The sequence below is a fragment of the Salmo salar genome, chromosome 11 (genome assembly GCF_965601325.2).
Source record: "Salmo salar chromosome 11, fSalSal1, whole genome shotgun sequence".
NCBI lineage: Eukaryota > Metazoa > Chordata > Actinopteri > Salmoniformes > Salmonidae > Salmo > Salmo salar.
In genome coordinates, this window is record NC_138301.1 from 18,952,582 (window position 1) to 18,975,543 (window position 22,962).

The 22,962-nt window shown below is 45.0% G+C and overlaps 1 protein-coding gene across 4 annotated transcripts in view; it reads left to right on the forward strand.

Annotated features, from left to right (window-relative positions):
* The window catches only part of LOC106562117 (AT-rich interactive domain-containing protein 3B), a 61,592-nt gene extending 38,630 nt beyond the window's left edge, over positions 1-22,962 (forward strand). For 2 of the 4 annotated variants that reach the window (XM_014126720.3, XM_014126723.3), the window contains exons 5-10: positions 13,646-13,829; positions 15,684-15,937; positions 17,782-18,057; positions 18,787-18,828; positions 18,931-19,023; positions 19,113-22,962. In XM_014126720.3, the coding sequence (XP_013982195.3) occupies positions 13,646-13,829; positions 15,684-15,937; positions 17,782-18,057; positions 18,787-18,828; positions 18,931-19,023; positions 19,113-19,291 (1,028 nt within the window). In that variant the 3' untranslated portion in view covers positions 19,292-22,962. The remainder of the gene's footprint in view (positions 1-13,645; positions 13,830-15,683; positions 15,938-17,781; positions 18,058-18,786; positions 18,829-18,930; positions 19,024-19,112) is intronic. The other 2 variants (XM_014126721.3, XM_014126722.3) reach the window with 2 other exon arrangements.

The window sequence follows — 22,962 nt, forward strand, 5'->3', positions numbered from 1 at the left end:
ATCAGAATATATTTTAGATTTTAGATTCTTCAAAGTAGCCCCACTTTGCCTTGATGACAGCTTTGCACATTCTTGGTATTTTCTCAACCAGCTTCATGAGGTAGTCACCTGGAATGCATTTCGATTAATAGGTGTGCCTTGTTAAAAGTTCATTTGTGGAATTTCTTTTCTTAATGCGTTTTAGCCAATCAGTTTTGTTGTGACAAGGTAGGGGTGGTATACAGAAGATAGCCCTATTTTGGTAAAAGACCAAGTCTATACTATGGCAAGAACAGCTTAAATGAGCAAAGAGAAACGACAGTATATCATTACTTTAAGAGATGAAGGTCAGTCAATCTGGAAAATTTCAAGAAATGTGAAAGTTTCTTCAAGTGCAGTTGCAAAAACCATCAAGCGCTATGATGAAACTGGCTCTCATGAGGACCGCCACAGGAAAGGAAGACCTAGAGTTACCTCTGCTGCAGAGGATACGTTCATTAGAGTTAACTGAACCTCAGATTGCAGCCCAAATAAATGCTTCACAGAGTTCAAGTAACACATCTCAACATCAACTTTTCAGAGGAGACTGCATGAATCAGGCCTTCATGGTCGAATTGCTGCAAAGAAACCACTACTAAAGGACACCAATAAGAAGAAGTGGCTTGCTTTGTCCAAGAAACACGAGCAATGGACATTGGACTGGTGGAAATCTGTCCTTTGGTCTGATGAGTCCAAATTTGAGATTTTTGGTTCCAACCGCTGTGTCTTTGTGAGATGCAGCGTAAGTGAACGGATGATCTCAGCATGTGGTTCCCACCGTGAAGCATGGAGGAGGAGGTGTGATGGTGTGGGGGTGCTTTGCTGGTGACACTGTCAGTGATTTATTTAGAATTCAAGACAAACTTAACCGGCATGGCTACCACAGCATTCTGCAGCGATACGCCATCCCATCTGGTTTGCGCTTAGTCCCACTTTCATTTATTTTTCAACAGGACAATGACCTTAAACACACCTCCAGGCTGTGTATTAGCTATTTAACCAAGGAGAGTGGTGGAGTGCTGCATTGGATTACATGGCCTCCACAATCACCGACCTCAACCCATTTTGAGATGGTTTGGGATAAGTTGGACCGCAGAGTGAAGGAAAAGCAGCCAACAAGTGCTCAGCATATGTGGGAACTCCTTCAAGACTATTGGAAAAGCATTCCTCATGAAGCTGGTTGAGAGAATGCCAAGAGTGTGCAAAGCTGTCATCAAGGCAAAGGGTGGCTACGTTGAAGAGTCTCAAATACAAAAGCTATTTTGATTTAACTCTTTTAATGGGGTTACTACATGATTCCATAGTTTTTGATTTCTTCACTATTATTCTACAATGTAGAAAATAGTAAGATTAAAGAAAAACCCTTGAATGAGTAGGTGTGTCCAAACTTTTGACTGTTACTGTACGTATAACTAGGAATAAAGTGACAGATGGTAAACAGTAGCAGCAGTGATGAGTCAAAGAAGTTATTAAAAAGTAATTCAAGATAATTGTGAGTGGTGATGGGTGAGTCCTGATTTATAGCTGTGTTGCGTTTCCAATAAGATTCACTGAGAGAGTGATAACCCCCAGGCTTCTTTATTGATGATATCACAGGATCATTCTAGAACCAGAAGGTCAATGCTTTTAGCTGAGATGTTCTCTATCCCGTCATTACCATGGTGCAGCAAAGAATTTCACCTACGTGGCTACCCTGTCAATACCTCTTTCTGGCCTGAGAAAGAAAGAACCCCCCTCTCCTCTTTTCTACTTCAATAAGCGGCACTTGGCTGACCTCCGCTGTCTCCTAAATCGGGGCCTTAATCATGGAGAACAAATTGCTTGGCTGTCTTCCCACTCGGCTGTGAGAACAGGGCCACAGCACACATTCCCCAGGACTACCGTGAGATGCAGCCCTCAGCCGCTTGCCTCGCAGACCAGGCCGGTGATCTCTCTGACAAAATTATGTCTGGCCCTGTTATGAGGCACTGTACTCCATTTTTGGTTTGTTTTTGTGGCTTCTGCTGCACCATCAAATGAAAATACAGATTTATACTTGGATACTGCATTTCATTTTCAGTTGTTCTTTGTTCTTTGAGTGTCAAACATTTTTCTCATTATATTACCAGGTTTTGAAGTAGGAGAAAACACTCTAAGCTAATGATATTGAATATATTTGGACAGCTGACAGCTGATCAAAGATGTTAGTTGGAGAAGAGAGTGTGAGTTTCTGAGGAGTGAAAGGAGGAAATGGGAAGGTTGAGAGGCCCAAAGGGAGGAGCAATTACCCACTTCATGCCCCCACCAAGTCCTTGGGAAGTGGGAAATAACTGAAAGGAAGCTTACGAGAGAATCCCATTTGGCCTTGTGTGCCTAAAAACAGGCGTGTTTGTGTTCATTGTTGAGGAATTTCACCAGCTGTCATACACCCAATGAGCCTGTGAAGGGGCCCATTGACGCGCCCCACATCAGAGTAGCAGCAACAGCAGCAGCATTTCCTCTTCAATTGGTGGCTGAGGACTCAGGAGTGTTTAGCTGCCATGTTTTCCTGTAGCCTTATTGTTTATCATATCCGTTTCACTTCCTGCGTTCTCTCTCGTTGGGAACGTGGAGAAAAACTTTGACACTGTCGTGTTGCTATTAACTGTCTTAAAGGCTTCGATTTAAGCAGATGGGTGATTGTTTGTTTTTTGTTTGACACTCCCCCCCTCACCTCTTGCTCTGAGATGGGATGGGGGCTGGGAGGGAGGGAGGGGGTAAGGGAGGTGGAGGGGGCAGGGAGGGAGACTGTAGGAGAAACGGGCACTTTATGAAGAAAAAAAACCCCAGTGCAAAGCAGCCACATGCCTGTCACCGCTGTCCACTTGAAATGATTAATGGTGCCTAGGTCTGATGGACAGAGCGAGTGTGAGAGACTTCTGTTTAGGGAATCACGGGACGGAGAGAGAGTGGGGTTAAGACAAGTGTTTAACACCCCCCACTTCTCCAACAAAAAAGATAGACCCCTCCGAACTAGTGAGTGGTTTGATCCATCCCAGTTGTCTCTGCTGTCTGTGAAGCAGTGTCCTGTCTTGTCGTGTAGTTATTTTTATTTTTTTATAATTTACTTTTATTTATTCAGGGGAGACCAATTGAGACCAGGATCTCATTTTCAATGGTGCCCTGATGACATAAAAGATAAACTACAAGATAGAATAACAAGTGCATTACATTAGAACATTACAAACATCACAGCCATTATAAATAAGTTATTAAAGTCAATATATCAAAACAGTTGCATACCTTGGTCAACTCATTTATCATCAGGGGTTTAAACTGCGCTAGGGGCACCAGGGAATCCAAATGTAATGCATTTTGTAAGTGATTCCAAAAAATGTGGAGCGTTAAAACTAAAAGCGGATTTACCTTGTTCGGAGGAGACCCGAGGAACGTCAAGAGTTAAGCAACCGTGTTAACGGGTTTGGGATCTCATGTTTTTATACTTTAACAACAAAGTTTAGTAATTGGGAAGCTTGTGTAGTAGAGCTTCTAGTGTAGTGTAGGGTTGGGCGGTATCCAGACTTTCCTACTGTTTCTGTACCACACCGGGGTGGGTATACGCTATTACCGAATGTGGTGAAAAAAACAACACCAGAAATGTAATATATATGAATATCTTTTTAAATACACACAAAACAGTTTTGACAACAAGAATCTTGATCCGTGAGGTGATTTAATGTCTTTGCTGTAACCAAGAAGCTTGATCTTGACATCTAGCCACTTAGCTAGCAAACCAAATGAATAGTTGGAGCCCAGAGCAGGATATCATTCATTTGACACATCTTAGATTTCTTATATTTATAATCAGTGGTGTAGCGTGCACCCTTGCAGCTGGGCCCCTAACTCCCTAAAATTGTATTGAAAATCATACCGTTGGTATTATTAAATACCTTAGTATACGGTGGCGGTGTCAGAGGAAGTCCCCAAAAATTGTCAACGACACCTGTCACTCAAGTCATAAACTGTTCTCTCTGCTACCTTATGGCAAACGGTACTGGAGAGCCACATCTAGGTCCAAAAGGCTCCTTAACAGCTTCTACTTCCAAGCCATAAGACTGCTGAACAATTAATCAAATGGCCGCCACCCAGACTATTTGCATAGACCCACCCCTGCCCCCCTCTTGTTTTTACACTGCTGCAACTCAGTTTATTTTCTATGCATAGTCACTTTACCCCTACCAACATGTATAAATTACCTCAACTAACCTGTACCCCTGCACATTGACTCGGTAGCCCCTGTATATAGCCTCATTGTTATTTTTTTGTTACAATTTAGTTTTTGTTTTTTACTTTAGTTTATTTAGTAAATATTTTCTTAACTCAATTTTCTTAACTGCATTGATGGTCAAGGGCTTGTAAGTAAGCATTTCCCGGTTGTATTCGGTGCGTGTGATTTGATTTGATACAGTGTAAATGGTAGTCTTGGCCAAAAATATTGGCACCCTTGCACTTTTTTGAAATAATGCACAATTTCTTCCAGAAACCTGTTGAAATTAAAACATATTTTGGTATCCACATATGTATGTCTTCGGTGTGCAGTTGAACAAAAAAAAAAATCTGATTAAGTTACTAAATCTTAACTAATTCCACAAATAAATCCTAAAATGGCCCGCACAATATTATTGGCACCTTCTAGAATTAGTTAGAAATAACTAGATGTCAAGCAGGTGATTCTCATTTACTTTGGAATTGAACTCACCTGTGGTGAGTTGAAGGTGGCTGCAGTATAAATATCCCGTGTTCAACCAGTTTGAATAGAGAAAAGGACTCATTCTCCTGTTTTGTGTCATTGTATGTACCGCAATGAGCATGGACAAAAGAAAGAAAACCAGATCATTATCTGAGGAGATCAGATGCACAATTGTAGCCAAGCATGGACAATCTCAAGGCTACATGTCCATCTCCAGAGACCTTGATGTTCCTGTTTCCACCGTGCGTAATGTTATCAAGACGTTTAAGGCCCATGCCACTGTAGCCAACCTCACTGGACGTGGCCGCAAGAGAGAACTTGATGGTAGATTGCAGCGAAGGATTATTCGAATGGTGGAAAAAGCACCTCGGTCAACTGCCACACAGATTCAAGCTGACCTTCAGACACAAGGTACGACAGTTTCAACTCGCGCCATCCATCGCCAACTCAATGAAAGGGGGATATATGATAGGTAGAGCCAGGGGGACCCCACTGCTGAGAGAAAGACATAAGAAAGCCTAGCCTGACTGCAATTTGCCAAAACGCTAATCTGGGAGAACAGGAGCAGTTTGCACAAGAGGAGTGCCAGTACAGATGTGCAGGAAGCTCATCGATGGTTATAGGAAGCGCATGATTGCAGTTATTTTGACCAAAGGCTGTGCTACCAAATATTAAGTCTAGTGTCAATAATTTTGTCCATGTCATTTCTGTTGATGGATATATTAGGTTCTGAATCAAAAACAAAGGTTCTGCAATATTAACAGTGAAATAAAGAAATGTGGAGACCAAATACTTTGTTCAATTTCAACTTATTTTTAGGGAAAATTGTGAGTTACTTGAAAAAAGTGTGAGGGTGCTAATATTTTTGGCCACGACTGTATATCACCCAAACATGGTTTAGTGTCAAGTGTACTGTAGTAAGTTGATGCGTCAAAAAAACAGATGCTGGGGGTTTGTTTGGCTATTGGAGTAAGAGCTCTGTATGACACACATACACAATACATGTCTTAATTGTCTCAAGACTTAAAAATCCTTCTTTAACCTGTTTCCTCCCTTTCATCTACACTGAATTGAAGTGGATTTAAGAAGTGACATCAATAAGGGATCATAGCTTTCACCTAGATTCAGCTGGTCAGTCTGTCATGGAAATGTTTTGTACGGTCAGTGTATATATGCCGTCTTGTGATCTTTTTCTATTCTATTATTTTACTTAGTATTATTTTATTGTTTCATTCACTTCTTTTTAACCTGTATTGTTGGAACTCTGAGCTTAAGTATCTCTCTGGTCACCCCCAAAGCCAATTCCTCCTTCGGCCGCTTCTCCTTCCAGTTCTCTGCTGCCAATGACTGGAACGAACTACAAAAATCGCTGAAAATGGAAACACTTATCTCCCTCACTAGCTTTAAGCACCAGCTGTCAGAGCAGCTCACAGATCACTGCACCTGTACATAGCCCATCTATAATTTAGCCCAAACAACTACCGCTTCCCTTACTGTATTTATTTATTTATTTTGCTCCTTTGCACCCCATTATTTCTATTTCTACTTTGCACTTTCTTCCACTGCAAATCTACCATTCCAGTGTTTTACTTGCTATATTGTATTTACTTTGCCACCATGGCCTTTTTGGCCTTTACCTCCCTCATCTCACCTCATTTGCTCACATTGTATATAGACTTATTTTTCTACTATATTATTGACTGTATGTTTGTTTTACTCCATGTGTAACTCTGTGTTGTTGTATGTGTCAAACTGCTTGCTTTATCTTGGCCAGGTCGCAATTGTAAATGAGAACTTGTTCTCAACTAGCCTACCTGGTTAAATAAAGGTGAAATAAAATAAAATCTAAAATTACATCTGCGACCCTGTGCATGTGACTAATAAACTCTGAATTGATTTGGATTTGTTGAAGGCAGGCTTCTCTTTGAACTACAGTAGCTCCACCAGCCGACTCAGCACAGCCAGGCCTATTAGCTAGTGACTGAATCTCGAGGCTGACAGTAGTTGTGCCCTAATCGTCTTAATGTTACCAGGCTGTCGGTCAGTCAGCTGTGTTTACTGAGGGCCGGCCACGTTGGCTTGGCGACGTGTCGGCGGCCAGGGCTGCGTAGTGTAGCGGCGTGGGAACAGTGGACGTGAGGAAGTCCCTAACCGTAACCCAGAGACGGAGTGCTCTGTCCACACCAATTACACCACGAATGGGCTCCAGGGGATCCATGTATGCATTACATTACCACTCTGCGCAGGGCTAACACTCACGCTACAGAGCTCCCACCCCCCCATACAGGACAGGGAGGCTCGCTGTGCTGTACACACTCACACACACTTTAGCAGAGCTACAATGGGAACATTCTGAGGCCTGTTTAATAGGGCTTTATTTTCATTTAACAGTTTCTGGAAATGACTTGCCTGAGAGTTTTACCAGCTCTTTCATATGAGCACATCTGTCCATACTATTATAGTAAGTGTTGTGCGAGCAAAATGGTTTCCAACTGAATCCAAACCTGTTGAATCTAACCTCCCCCGCTGGTCTGAAAGGTGGTAAAATGTCAGGCTACTCATATGGTGCATTGATTTAGAAACCATTTATTTGAATTTCATTCTGGTTTCACTACACTACTAACTCAAAACCATGAGTGTAGCAACACGTTATATAGATGACTAGCTCACAGATTCAGTTCCTTATGAGAAATGTGTGAAACATGGCTGTAAAGAACAGTGACTGGGGCCAGAATAGAAATGTAATGGTACTGGAAAATCTCTCCTCTGTCCTCCTCCCTCCCCCGCTCCTCTCTTCTCCCCTCACCCCCTTTTCCCTCTGTTTATTGTGCTACAGTTACAGCCACTGAAACTTGATAAGACCGTGGGGGATAGGGGCCGAGGGTAGTGCGCAGGGCAGGCGGTGGAGGGAGGAGCTGGATTAAGGGGCCTCCTGTCCTGAAGAGAATGATTAATGAGCCCCTAAAACTGGGATGCCCCGCCTTTTTGATAGGGGGAACACTGACGGACAGCAGACTAGGGAAAGACCGCCACGTGTCTGGACTGCAAGGGAGGAGGGCATGAGGGATAAAGGTAACCGACAGACAGAGGAGGAACAGGGAAAGGAGAGAGGGTAGAGGGTGCCACAACTACAGAGGCATCAGAGGGGAAGTGGAGTGAAGGGAGGCATCAGGCCTGCGTGTGTGGAAACAAGGCCACAGTCTTTCATTTCCCCTGGAAATGGGCGATCCATCACTGGGGCAGACACTGGGGGTGCGTCCCAAACAGCACCCTATTCCCTTATAGTTTACTACTTTTGACCCGAGCCCTATGAGCACTACTTTTGACCTGTGCCCTGGTTAAAAGTTGTGCAATATATGGGGAATATGGTGCTATTTGAGACGCAATTTGGGTCTGGGGCTGGTCCAGACAGGCTGGGATGGGCTGGCAGAGTAGAGTGGGCCCCTGAGGGAGGAAAGGGTGGGAACCGCAGGGCCAACCCCAGCCCAGCGCTGTCAGAGCCACTGCTTTATAATAAATGCCTTATAGAATCTAGACAGATGCCAAAAAGGACAAGTATTCTTAGCTGCAGACATTTCTCTCTCTTTGATCAAAGATGTGGTCAGCGTGCTTATATGTTAGAGGTCTGAGATTGTCTTGGGTAATTTTAAAACCCCGCCCGCCCAAATTACAAAGCTGTATTTAGATGCAGGCTCATCCACAGGCAGACCCATCTGTCCTCTGTTTTTCCCCACTTCAAAACCAAAGGAAATTGGGGTTTTCCTGATGTCAGCTCGATTGGAATCAACTCCATCTTATTTGTTTTTAGTTTCGGTACCATCAGGGGCCCGCCCTTCTTTTATGTTTTAGTGTCTTTCTTTCTTCCTCTCCCCACCCCCCACCTCGTCCTGTCTTTTCCTGAATCAATCTACTTGGTTGTGGGGTGTATTCAGTGATGTAAACGTTGCAGACAGAAACAGAATGAATAGAGCTGTGACGATTCCCTACTCTATTTGACAAGGTTTCAACCTGACCGTTGTAAAGTTAATGTAACATCTTAATTTCTCTCTGTGTATTTCTCTCTCTCTCTATAGTTCTCTCTTTGTCCATTTCTCCATATGTGTCCTGTTCTGTGTGCACTGGAGTTGGGATTCCTCTCCATCGCAATCCAGTGATGGATGGACTGAAGTAGTTAACGGCCCCTGAAGGAGATCTTCACCAGCACAATAGCCCTGCACTGACATACAGTATGGTGTATATAGTACCGTTACATACAACTCAGTATGTACTGGTACACGTTGGATTTTCAAGAGAAACAAGGAATGACAGATGTCTGTACTGTCGGGGGATAAAGGATGTCTCAAAAGAGCCTTAGTGCGTTTTGTACTCATTTACGCACACAGTCAGTGGTACAGTATCGATCCTACACCTTCTACTTTTTATTGCTTTCTCTAGGTTACAATGTCAGCCCACGCTACTATGGTCCACGTATATAGGCTGTTCCATTCCAGGGCAAGGTTCCAATCAGCAGTTACCATAGAAGGTTTTGTATTGAGTTGTGAGGGGTACCTGGTTTGCTCTCCTCCAGACCCCATGCTATCCCCAGTCCTCAGCAGCTGATGCTCCTGTATTGATCACCTCTTGCTGGGCTCCAAATGAGGCTCGCCAGCTGATGGCTTTATCTGTCAATCTGGGTGTCCATTGATTGGAGCAGTTATCTATGAAATAAAGAGAGGGGGGGGGGGGGGCAGCGGTCCACTGAGACCCTGTCAGTGGTCCACCTGCCGGTGGAGAGGTTTCTGTCCCCTACCTGCCCTCTAAACCAGCCCTGTTCTAGTTGACCACCTCTGTGGTCACTGCTCTTTTGTTATTTGAGGAGCAGCTGATTTCAGACGTGTCTCTCTCTATTACCTCAGACGAGAATGATGTCGTTTCATATTTTGTCGGGGAGAGTAAACTTAGAAGCACAGTGGAGATCAAAAAGCCGTCTAGTAATGTGCTCATCATGTCAAATTAAAATTTTGATGGAGATTTAGCCGCCAGTGCAATTTGGTTACATTAGACTACTGAAACTGTAACTGAATACAAATGTAAAAGTGTAGGATATGGTTTGATCTCTGGTTGAGATTGAGGGATTTGAGATCAGGGCTAGATCTCTTCCGTCTTCCGGGCCATGTTTACCTTCAGGGGAGATGGGGGGGGGGGGGTGAATCTTCCCCCCCATCACCTCTTTATCTGATGCACTGTTGATTAGAGTCCAGTCAGCCAGTAGTCCAAGCCAGACCCCGCTTGGCCTCGAGGGACTGGGTTACAGGCTCACTTTTCACGCTATCCACATTCCGCCCTTTCAATCCCCCTCCCCCAATTCACCAGGTGACCCATCTTTGTGACCCATCTTTATGACCCGAGAGGAGGGAGTCATGTTTCCCTCTCTCTCCCTCTCTTTTTAATCTTTCTCTCTCCCTCTCTCTTGCTCCTTCTCTCACCCCTCTATCGCTGATCTTCTTACTGAGCTAATTGTTCCCAAGGAGATAGAGATTACTGTCCCCATTTTGGACTGCAGCCAGATCACGGTCTACTCCGTGAGTTGTTACTGTTGTTCCTTTTATCATTGACGAGACTTGACGTATCAAAAGATTTGTCCTATAAATAAAAAGGGCTCTCGTTCCCAGGCCTCAATCTAGTGATTTACATGTTGTGTATTGAGTTTAACATATAATGGACGGTCTCTTTGTAATTTACTCTTCAAAAGCTTGTTGTGGGGTTTATTTTTCATGGTTTGTCATGAGACACTAACCCCCCCCCCCACCTCCCGGCCTGGCAGGCACCAGCTGTGCTTTTATATCCCCGCCTGCCTGGTGTTATTGGCCTCCTACGTATATAGGGGGTGATCTTAACTCTCTCTAGATAGGAGGGCTGTTTGGCTGCTGTGTGTCCACATACGTATTCCGTACCACTTGATCTGAATTGGTCAGTCATGTGATGCATATGAATGGCTCTCCCCAGACTAAAGATAGCTGAAGAATTCCATACCGTCGTTGGACTTTACCTTCTATGTCCCTCGGCCCGGCATTACAAATAAAACAAACGCTGCTCCAGCAGCAGCATAGCAGGCCCTGACAATACCAGGCTCAACATATGAACATGTAAACCAAATGGCCTGGGTCCCTGGGTAAACTAAACATCCAGCAGGAGCAGTCAGTGCTGCTAGTGGACTGTAGTGGGTTTGAGGCAGAACAAAACAGTGGTGGGAAGCTGCAGGCCCTTGTTTGGTCTAATCTTGGGTATTGCTGGTGGTGGGTTGGGAAGGGGGGGCTCCAAAGGGGTTTGGGGGGAGGGGGGATCTTCTGAAAGGACTCAGACACTGACATGAGGCAGAGGCCATTTGTGTTTTGGCTGACACCTTTTTTATAGCAGTAATCCAGGCTTTATCCAGCTGGCTATCCCATCCACCTCATCCGCTCCTTCCCTCTCTCAGAGCATGTGGGGGGGGGTGGGTCCACAGAAAGCGATACATCCTTTAGATAATGATGGGCTTATAAATGTGCTCCTGCCTGTCCTTGTCTCTCATCTCTCTCCATCCTCTTTTTCCTTCCTCTTTTCCTCCTCCCTCACTTCCGAAGAGGTGGAGCAGGATGGTAGTGAAACCCCACACCTCGTGGCAACACATTGTGTGGGAAATGCATTTCCTGTCTCTTCTCCCCAGCCCCTGTCAGCTGGAGTGCCAGTAATGTGTAACCATCTATATATCATTTATTTATTATAGAACTCTTTAATGCAGACAGCTGTTTTACAAAAGAATTGGTCAGGGATCATCATGTAATGACCTTGTTTTTTATCACATGGAGATGGAACGCATCCTTGGAACTGTAGGGAGCAGTGTGGATGGTGCAGGGGGTTAACCCTATCATGTGACAAGGGGATGCTTCAACACCAGTCTCATTGGTGTTTTTTTTTTCAATCCTGGAACTGTGACTCACTGATTTGACTGGTTCAGACTGCAGTAGGCTGGTCTCACTCTCTTTCGGTCTTGTTCTCTATCCAGCACAGTGTCTTCTAAGCTGGACTGTGTTCACTACTGAAAATAATACTTAAATTACTGTACTGTAAATCCCTCCCAGTGGGGTGCCTCCTGGGGGCCTTTCTCTGTTGGGCTCTGGCCCTGTCTGAACACTGGAAGTACCGCGAATGGAGGAAGGAGTTAGGGAGTGGCTCAGGGGGCCTTCACCACCACAGCACTTCCCACCACCGTGACCCCTGACCTCCACAGCCATTAATCACTTGCCTCCTGATGGCCCTGTCCCAGGGGGAAAATCAGTCCAGGGCAAAGGACGATGGGAGGTGAAGCCTGTAGCCAATTACAAATTGTTTCGGTGCTGCTGTGGACAAATCCCTGCTGCCCTTTGAGGGAAAGCAGCCAATAGTGGCCTACATTAACGCTAGCATGAGCTAATGCTTCAGCTGTTCAATATGTGCCCTGCTATCATGGCTACTCTGCTCTGCTACTCATTTCTACATCGACTGACTCAGGGGTTGGGTTTCCCAGATTAAAACATGAGGTGTTTAAAGGGATTGTGCCCACAGGCCTAAAAGAGCTAGGACAGATGTTTCTCACCAAAGACTTCTCACTAATGTTTCTCTATCTCCCCCAGTCCAGCTAAAGGGGCTTTGGTTAATTACATCATTTAATCATTTTCATTAATGGGTTGTTGCAGTTTGCTCACATTTCAGCAGATCCTGTTGAAACGTGTTCATTTGATTCTGTAGCGTTAGGTTTATTGTAGTGTTTGTATTTTGTTTACGCAGGTAGAATATCTACTTCAGAGTAAAAATCTATTGTCTAAATTTAAAATACTGAGTCGCTTCTATACATCGCTTCCTGATGGTCCTATTCCTGACATTGATATTAGTCTCCTGGAATGGAATAGAGGCATTGGTGTGAATTAAAGCCTAAATGCCGGGTTGTCAGTGCAGGTCAGGTCTATTGTGCTTATCTGTTCTGGCCTCATTGTCCAGGGGGGCATACGGCTGGCTGTGTATGAAAACGGCTTCCTGCTGACCTGCACTTTAATTCAGACATCAATAACCCCTGGCCAACCTTTGACCCCTGCAGTTGTACTAATTGTTTGATGCAGTATTGATGTCCTTACAGCGCTGCATTAAATAACTGTGGCCTGACCAGGGCTCAGGCAGGCCTTTTTACACCACATTCCTGCTGCTTTTGATAGGCTGTATGTTCTGGAAGCGCAGGGCTACTGGCTCCTGATCTATCTCCCCTCTACCCGGCCTCTCTCTCGCCCTCTCTCTGTCTCTCTCTCTCTGTTCTCTCTTTGTGCTGGGCTGTGTGGTGGCTGGTGGTAGTGACACTTTGCTCTCTGTGCTAATCAAACATCCTGCCTGATGTCATCTCATCCACCACACAGAGAGACAGGACTCCGGACACATTACTGGGCTGTTGGCACTTCCTTAATCTTACAGGAAACTGATGTTATGTCATAGTGGCCATGTACAATCTATAGTTCATTTTATGTTATGTGTATATTGTACCCTAGTTTTGTGAAATGTCTTTCTCCTTTCAGATTTGTTTTATTTATTACTACTACTATGACGACGACTACTAATACGACGACTACTACTACTACTACTACTACTACTACTACTACTAGTGTACTATAGATGAGAAAGTGGCTATTTTGGCAAAAGTACCTTCTGTTTCAGAGTCTGTTCATTGTCTCTAGAGATCAGAGACCATTTCTGTTACCATTAACTGTTCAAAGCATGTTACAGTGCTATGAACATATTGAGTAAAAAAAAAACATTTTTTTTTAGGTTGTTAAAACGTGCAACAAGCCTCCTCACTCACACCATTCCAGCTCCTTCAGCAATGTAACTTCAACAGGATATTTGGGTCCATATTGATGCGTGTGGTTCTGCCTTCAGGGACTCCAGTGAACCGCATCCCCATCATGGCCAAGCAGGTTCTGGACCTGTACATGCTTTACAAGCTGGTGACAGAGAAGGGTGGCCTGGTGGAGGTCATCAACAAGAAGATCTGGAGAGAGATCACCAAGGGCCTCAGCCTGCCCACCTCCATCACCTCTGCTGCCTTCACCCTCCGCACACAGTAAGTGTCTCTCTCTCACTCTCTCTCTCTCTCTACCCCATTCTGCTTAATCCTGTGTCCCTATGATGTGTGTCTCTTTCTGTGATGTCTGTGTCTGTCTGCATGTGTCCATTCATCCTGACCCTAGGTGTGTGTGTGTGTGTGTGTGTGTGTGTGTGTGTGTGTGTGTGTGTGTGTGTGTGTGTGTGTGTGTGTGTGTGTGTGTGTGTGTGTGTACATCCCTCTCTTTTAACTACTCACCTTCTCCCTCGCCACATTTCATCCTCCAGCCATTACATCACACGTGTGAGGAGCCCATTGATCCAGTAGATTTTGTGATGTGATTTGGATCAGAGTTCACAACAATTGAGGTGGGCTTTCACTGAGGGGCGAGCGCTCTGCGTTCTGTAAGCCCTTGTGTAGGGCTTTAGCTCTCTACACTGCTGCCTGTATACCAGAGAGCCTTAATGAACCTTTTATGTATTTTTAATGCTAGCCTACTCAGCCTGCCTGTTCTCTCCAGCAGCAACGGTCCACTGGTCTTATCTAATGGATAGTGCTCTTCACTCCGTATTGATCCTCAGTGTTCTCTCCCTCTCTATTATGCACTTCGCTTTTATACATTTTTATGGGGTGGAAAAATAGCAATGCTGCTGATGCTATTGCACGCTCATGGGCTGTTACATACCATGGTCTCTGTTAGGTAGCACTTTGACCTCTCTGCCACTGCATCTACACTACATGAACAAAAGTATGTGGACACCTGCTCGTCGAACATCTCATTCCAAAGTCATGAGCATTAATATGGAGTTGGTCCCCCCCCACCACTCTTCTGGGAAGGCTTTCCAGTAGATGTTGGAACATTGCTGCGGGGACTTGCTTCCATTCAGCCACGAGCATTAGTGAGTTCGGGCACTGATGTCGGATGATTAGGCCTGGCTTGCAGTCGGCGTTCGAATTCATCCCAGAGGTATTCGATGGAGTTGAGGTCAGGGCTCTGTGCAGGCCAGTCAAGATCTTCCACACTGATCTCGACAAACCATTTATGTTTTGTGCACAGGGGCATTGTCATGCTGGAACAGGAAAGGGCCTTCCCCATCTGTTGCCACAAAGTTGAAAGCACAGAATCGTCTAGAATGTTATTGTATGCTGTAGCATTAAGATTTCAGACTGCCAGATGGTGAAGCGTGATTCATCACTCCAGAGAACACGTTTCTAGTGCTCAAGAGTCCATTGGCGGCGAGCTTTACACCCCTCCAGCCGAGGCTTTGCTTTGCTCATGGTGATCTTAGGCTTGTGTGCGGCTGCTTGGCTATGGAAATCGGTTTAATGAAGCTCCCAACGTTCTTGTGCTGAAGTTGCTTCCAAAGGCATTTTGGAACTTGGCAGTGAGTGTTGCAACCCCACTACGCCCTACAGCACTTAGCGGACCCTTTCTGTGAGCTTGTGCGGCCTACCACTTCGCGGCTGAGCCGTTGTTGCTCCTAGACGTTTCCACTTCACAATAACAGCACTTTCAGTTGACCGGGGCAGCTCTAGCAGGGCAAAAATTTGACGAACTGACTTGTTGGATAGGTGGCATCCTATGACGGTGCAACGTTGAAAGTCACTGAGCTCTTCAGTAAGGCCATTCTACTGCCAATGTTTGTCTATAGAGATTGCATGGCTGTGTTCTAGATTTTATAGACCTGTCAGCAACGGGTGTCGCTGAAATAGCCAAATCCACTAACTTGAAGGGGTCCCCACATACGTTTGCATATATAATATGTGTGTGTACTCTGATCTGAAGACCCATGGATGCACGCATGACTGTAAGTCGCTTTGGTCTGCTAAATTGCATATCTTATCTTATATCTCAATGTTTGTCTCATTCAGGTACATGAAGTACCTGTATCCCTTTGAGTGTGAGAGGAAAGGTCTAAGTTCGCCAGGCGAGCTTCAGGCGGCCATCGACAGTAACCGCCGGGAGGGCCGTCGCCCCAGCTACAGCAGCAGCCTCTTCCGCTTCTCCCCCAGCACAGCCCCTCACATCCTCTCCCCTCCCAAGATGCACCTGTCTGCACTGGGGGCCGGGTCCGCTGGGAGCCTCAACGGCCTCCTGGCCTCACCCGTCCACTCTCTCAAAAAAGGTGAGTATTAAAGGATCATCAACTTCTCAATAAAAAACTGGAAATAAAAGATTAAGATTGGAAAATAAATCATTATAAATGTATTAATTCAAATAAATACTGGAATTACGATATAGCCTAAACACACAGTAGGCATCTTGGCAAAAGGAAAAAGACCATGCTCTCTATTGGGTTCAAATAAGATAGAAGTGAGAGTTGTGCTCCGGGTTTGCGCATCGGACTGATCGGAGCGCAACCCTCAACAAATATCCATAGTGCCGTAGCGCTCTCTGTCGCAATGGTTAGGAACTACAGGAGAATTTTCTTAAATTGTCTGGATAGGATTAGACACCACAGCCTACAGACTGTAGAGAGTCAGACATTATGTACAGTACAAGTATTACAAGAAGAAATGCTCTGATTTCTTAATGGCCCTTTACAGAAGTATTTTGTACTTTACATTCATTGGCAGGCCTTGTGTTATGTAATCTCTGTAGCACAGGAGGTTGGTGACCCCTTAATTGGGGAGGACAGGCTCGTGGAAATGGCTGGAGCGCAATAAGTGGAATGGTATCAAATACATCAAACACATGGTTTCCACCACCCGAGTGGCGCAGCAGCCTAAGGCACTGCATTGCAGTCACTACAGACCTGGGTTCGATCCCAGGCTGTGTCACAGCCGGCAGTGACTGGGAGACCCATGAGCCGGCACGCTATTGGCCTCGAGTCGTCCGGGTTAGGGGAGGGTTTGGCCGGCCGGGATGTCCTCGTCCCATCGCGCTCTAGCGACTCCTTGTGGCGGGCCGGGTGCTTCAACACTAACTACGGTTGCCAGTTGTACAGTGTTTCCTCCGACATATTGGTGTGCCTGGCTTCCAGGTCAAGTGTTTCCTCCGACATATTGGTGCGCCTGGCTTCCAGGTCAAGTGTTTCCTCCGACATATTGGTGCGCCTGGCTTCCAGGTCAAGTGTTTCCTCCGACATATTGGTGCGCCTGGCTTCCAGGTCAAGTGTTTCCTCCGACATATTGGTGCGCCTGGCTTCCAGGTCAAGTGTTTCCTCCGACATATTGGTGCGCCTGGCTTCCAGGTCAAGCGAGCAAGGTGTCAAGGAGCAGTGCGGCTTGGCAGGGTTGTGTTTCGGAGGACGCATGGCTCTCGACCTTCGCCTCTCCCGAGTCCGTACGGGAGTTGCAGCGATGGGACCAGACTGTAGCTACCAATTGGATAGAACGATATTGGGGAGAAAAAGGGCTAGAAGTACAAAACATGTGGTTTCCATGTGTTTGATGCCATTCCATTAATTCTAGCCATTATTATGAGCCGTCCTCCCCTCAACAGCCTCCACTGTTCTCCAGTGTGTATTGTACTGTAGATTGTGTGACGGTCAATGTGCTATGCACTCCCTTTGTGATCAAAGCTTCTGAGTGTGACTGAGGGTTTGACCCTGGGCTGTTCACTGTCTCTTAACCATTTACTACTGATTAATAACATGTTTCCCACAGACAGCAGGACACTTTACGGCCAGCCTGGATTACAGCTGTCTGTCCTCATCAATAGGATCTGGCTTGATCACTACCATTACCTGTTTTTCTTATCTGATCTTGCCTTTGATGTTATTGGAATGCTGCTCAGTTACAGAAAATAATGTATAATGGCCCACATAATTGCTGTGTTTTTTTTCTTTCTCTAAAAGAGGTAGTTATTGTTTCAACAGATCTCCCTCCCTTTCTTTGGCCTCATTTTACTACGTTAAATTGTCATTTCATCAAATTTTTTCTTCATATTTTACAATACTGAAATTAATCTTATTTTTGTTTCCATGAAAGTGACATATTCTACCTCTCCTACCCTGCCTCTCTTTAGAAGAGATCACCCCCTCCTTGATGGCAGCGGCTCGTGGTTCCTCCATGTCCCTGGCGCTGGGGCAGCAGCAGCAGGTGGCAGGGCTGGCGCGGGCTGCCACACTGGAGCAGCTGAGGGAGAAGCTGGAGACTGGTGAGGGCCCTGAGAGGAAGATGGCACGCCTGGCAGAGGAGCAGCAGCAGCGTCTGATGCAGCAGGCCTTCCAACACAACCTGCTTGCCATGGCCTCCCAGGTTCCCATGAACCTGCGCCTGGGCAACAGCACCACCGCTAGAGGTACGTGCCCAGGCTGACTCCCCCTGGGCACTCTATACAGTTACATATTATAGTCAGTTTGTATCCAACACATGCAGTACATTAGTAATCATTTTCTCAATGAAACGCATACATTTAAGTACACTAGTGATGTACACTGAAGCTCCCTCGATGCCTGACTCTCTGAGCACCATGAAACAACGCACAGCCTACACCAGATTCCCTCCGCTCTCCCGTGAGATAGAGGAGGATGACATTTAGAAGCCATTCTAAAGGCAACGCAGCGGTCACTGCACAACAGAGATAAAGGCTTTCAGCCCACTGCTAGCTGACTCACTGACCTGTGTCTCTTCAGCACAGCCTCTGGCTGTTTGTATATACGTCATAACACATGCTTTGTTTGGTGCCTTAATGTTATCACATGCTGGTTATTCCCCATCTCTCACTCTCTCACTCTCTCACTCTCTCACTCTCTCACTCACTCACTCACTCACTCACTCACTCACTCACTCACTCACTCACTCACTCACTCACTCACTCACTCACTCACTCACTCACTCACTCACTCACTCACTCACTCACACACGCAGTAGAGGTTCAGCCTGTATGGGTGTTGAATGTGTGTGTGAGAGTACAACAATCAACGCATTATGACTGCTACACAAGAAAAGCTTTGAGAGGCGAAGTGCAGAATGTTTTCCTGGGTTTTCCTGGGGTCACTGTGACATGATTGTGTTTCTCTCTCCTCAGTGGGTTATGCAGATGTATGCTGCAAGACACCCACAAGGAAATGTTCGTGACACCCAATTCTCACACACTGCATGCTATTGTACAGTACCGGATTCTGCTTTCTGCCCACAGTGGTTTACACTTCCTCTTTCTCTTTCTTTCCAGATGAGAAGCAGCAGGACATGGCTCTGAGCATCTCCACCAATGGATCTGCTAGCATCAGTGTGTCTGTGGAGGTCAACGGCACACTCTATTCAGGTGTGTGTGCGCGTGCGTGTAAGAAATAAACTGATTTGGTTGTGTTGTTTATCTTGCAGTAATATTCTGTTTGTCCTTCTGTCCTGTAGGAACCCTGTTTGCGCAGAAGTCAGGCGCACCAGGGACTAGCGTGTCCACTGCGGCAACAGTGCCCCCTGCTGGACCCAGCACTGGGTTTGGGTTCGCCACCTCTGCCCACAGTCCCAGCTCCTCCTCTTCTTCCAAGGGGCCTTGCTCAGCCGAGCCCTCCACCAGTGGCTCCCCTTAGCTCAGGCCGCCCTACCACCCACTCTCCAGGCTTTTCCTCAACACCGAGGCCTAGCATGAATACAGTACATTGATAAATCGATAAGAAAAAAAGAAACTGGTGCACAACAAATACCTCATCGCTCCTGTCAACCTTGGCTACCCATTTATGAATACACAATTCACACACCCAATTACATCTCAAGAGAACATGAACACACACACACACCTATGCATTTTACACACATGTACACATACACACATGCATTTCAGACACCCAGCACAGACACCCTTATCCCAAACACATGCTAAACACAATCAAAGAGCTCAGCCAAAACCCACTGACAGGTGTTCACAACTGAACTTGAAGAGTTTTATTTTGTTTGTTTGTTGGCTTTTTGTTTTTTCGAATTAATATTATTATTATTAATACTATTTTTTTAGTTATCTTTTTACATACCTCAAATCAAGTAACCTGCAGTGGTATCTTTACCTCAGGAGCTGTAGTATACTTCACCTGAATTAACTTTATTTTTGTATCCTTTTTGATCTTGTTGAAATCAGGGGAATTTCTGGGAATTTCACAACGGAACCTCACTCACCTCAGCACACCTCCCACGCATTCATACAGTAATCCTATCACAACGCTCGAGTTGCCATGACGACGGGCCGTAGCCTTTTTACTTCTGAGTGCACTACTTTATTGATCCTACAGATCGCCATGTAATACCTCATATACAGTAGTCACTCCCACAATCAATACCAGGGAGTCACCCCCTCATTCAGCCTATTTGGAATGATGTACTTAATCTTCAATCTAACTCAAGAAACTGATGGGCAATGTGTCTAAAGGGCTTTGAGGATCAGAATTAGCTTTAGATATTTTTTTCACACACGGTATGAGGTTATAAGAACTGACTGATCCGCCAATCTATTTAGGACTAGCAAGCCCCAAGCTCACCACCCCTCATCTATCTAATAATCAGAAAGGTAGTGAAGGTGTTCTAGTCCCTGCTCTGGGATCAGTGTGTGTCCCTAGTTCAATTCAACAGAGAGGAGAGACAAATCATCCATCAATGGTTTTCCTCCAACACTGGCAGACCAGACCTGAAGTGTTTTAACCACATACCTTTTCAAACCTCATATTCACCTCTCCGTGTGGGAGAGGGCCCTTTCTCAGGAAGCATAGTGAAGTCTCTTATTATGGACTCGCTTTGTCATTTAAAAAAGGATTCCACCGAAAGAATGCGCAAGTCTAACAGACTGTCTTCAAAGAATACCTCAGACTCTCTAGAAGGAGACGTACACTACATACCTCATAGCTGCAAAGCCAGCGTGACTTGACCTGGTGGTTCGAGTCCCTGTGACGAGCAACGGTCCACAGGAGTGGACTCCTCCGGAATGCTGGACTACATACGTAGACTTGACTACTGGGTTTTCTTGGGGACACATTATTATACCAAGCTGAACAGGGATGGGCTTGCTCTCCCCCGGTTTTCTCTGTATTTGTTTGGTTTACTTCATACTGCGTTTTATGAGATGAAATCTATTTAAGAGTATTGCTCTGCATGTGTACAATCAGGTGGCCAGTATTTTACACCGTAATCATCTACATGTGTGGTAGCCTCTGGCCGTTGCACAGCTGAATACCAAAGACTAGCCCTGTCCCCTGCCCAGGCTGTTATGGGCTAGCTGCTGTGGGTTAGCTGAATAGGCTAGCTGAACCACTAGGTAGGATACAGTGGAGTAAAGAATGGGTTCCATGTTAGCCCATCTTCTATAGTCCCTGCTGTTAAAGTTGTCAGCTCTGGTCATGTTGCTTTATTAGCTTCTTAATCAGACCTTTGCCTACCTGTGATTGAGTCTTGGGCCCGGTATGGTTCTGCCTGGCATGGCACCCATCGCCTGACATACCAGGGATATACCTCAGTGAGTTATGCTGCAGTGAACAGTGCATGACACACAAGGCCCTTTGGCATGACCTCTACATTGAATAAGACAGAAAGGGTAGCTGTTTTGACAGCTGGTTTCTCTGTCTAAATTCAAAGTCCAGGCCTCCCAAATTTCTCAGACACATCCACAGTTACAGTATTTCCATTCTCAAACTGTTCAAGTAATTACTCTGCATTTTTAATAGAACATGATTTGAATGAAATGAATTTCTACCATTATCTGTGAGGCATTTAACTGTTTCTAAACCTTTCACCCCTGATCTCCTGTAATCTCTGAGGTGGGCAGCCTTGTTGCTTTTAGTAAGCTGTGTTTTAGCTGTTATTTGTTGGCTTTTGTGGACTTTTTGCAGTGCAGACCACAGGCCAGGATTACAGGACCACCACAACATATATACAATGACTAAAGAGACACCTGCAATCCCTCGTGATGAAATATTATGTCCACATTTAATAAAGGTGAAAGATGTAGTTGCTGCCTTAAAATCATCTGTGAGAGAACAGTGAACCTTTCAGGAGCTCTCTGCTAGGAATGACTGTTTTATCTTCAAGCTTAATCCTTTGAAGAGTAAACTATTTCCATTATCTTTATGAATTCAATCAGACATTAAGGCATTCATCAATCATGTTATTGGTTTCAAAACCAAGGTATGCTATTTATTTGTGTCGATTTTTTTTCTTCTGATGGACCGAGTTAGCTGGATCACTTAGGTGGTGTCACAAAACCCCTTTTTCGTTTCTCTCGTTGTTTTAGGAACGGACATTTCTGTTTTTTCCAATCAGTCTAGTCAATGACTGTCTGCCAGTGTATCCTTACAGCCTTTGCATGAGAGAGGGAGCGTGTGTATGAGTGTGAGAGCAAGTTCAGAATATGCTGGAGGAGGGTGTGTAACAACCATGTAATGCCATGTAGGAGACTGCAGGTGGTGCTGTCCTCTAAGACCTCACCATGACAAGGGTGGGCAACAAGTTAGAACCACATTTACTGGGAATTCAGTTTACAGCTCGGGCTTATGTGGGTTACAATTGTTGGTGTGTGTGTGTGTGTGTGTGTGTGTGTGTGAGAGAGAGAGAGCTCTTGAAGACCCCCTACCTCAGGGCATTGGGCTGCAGTCATTGTTGCATTTGATATTGAAGTTATGCAATTGGCATGTATACTGAGGGACACATCCAAATGCAAATCTTGGATGACCCAAAAGCTATCTACTGACTTGCTAAATGCTATTTTAGACTGGTTCGGTTTTTGTCGCTTTTTGATTTTTGTCGTCAGTTACAGGCAAGGTCACATCACTCAAGAAACTGTGAAGTTGAAAGTCTGCAGAACCTTGTCCCTGGATGGTTTGGATTTTATTAGATTTTTAATTATTTAAATCTAACCTGATCTGTGTAATACAAGTGCATATGCAAGTGGTTATTGAATACCTCATTAATCAATTCTGTTGTTTTTGGCTTGTACAATGCTCCGTATATAAATCTGTGAGGTTTGTGCATATTTTTGTACTGTTATTATTATTATTATTATTATTATGGACATGATAATGATATTATAGTTTTCTCTTTTGATTAAAACAAAATTGGGACAACGTAAATGCTTGTAAAACTGGTTTGTGCTGATTGTATTTAAAAGAGGAGCACTTTTCCAAAGTGATTTTGTCATTCAGTTTTGTTCACATTAGTAATATAAAGATATGGTTCTCAGGGCTTTAAACGTGTATGTCATGATAAAGTTTTACTTTATATCTTA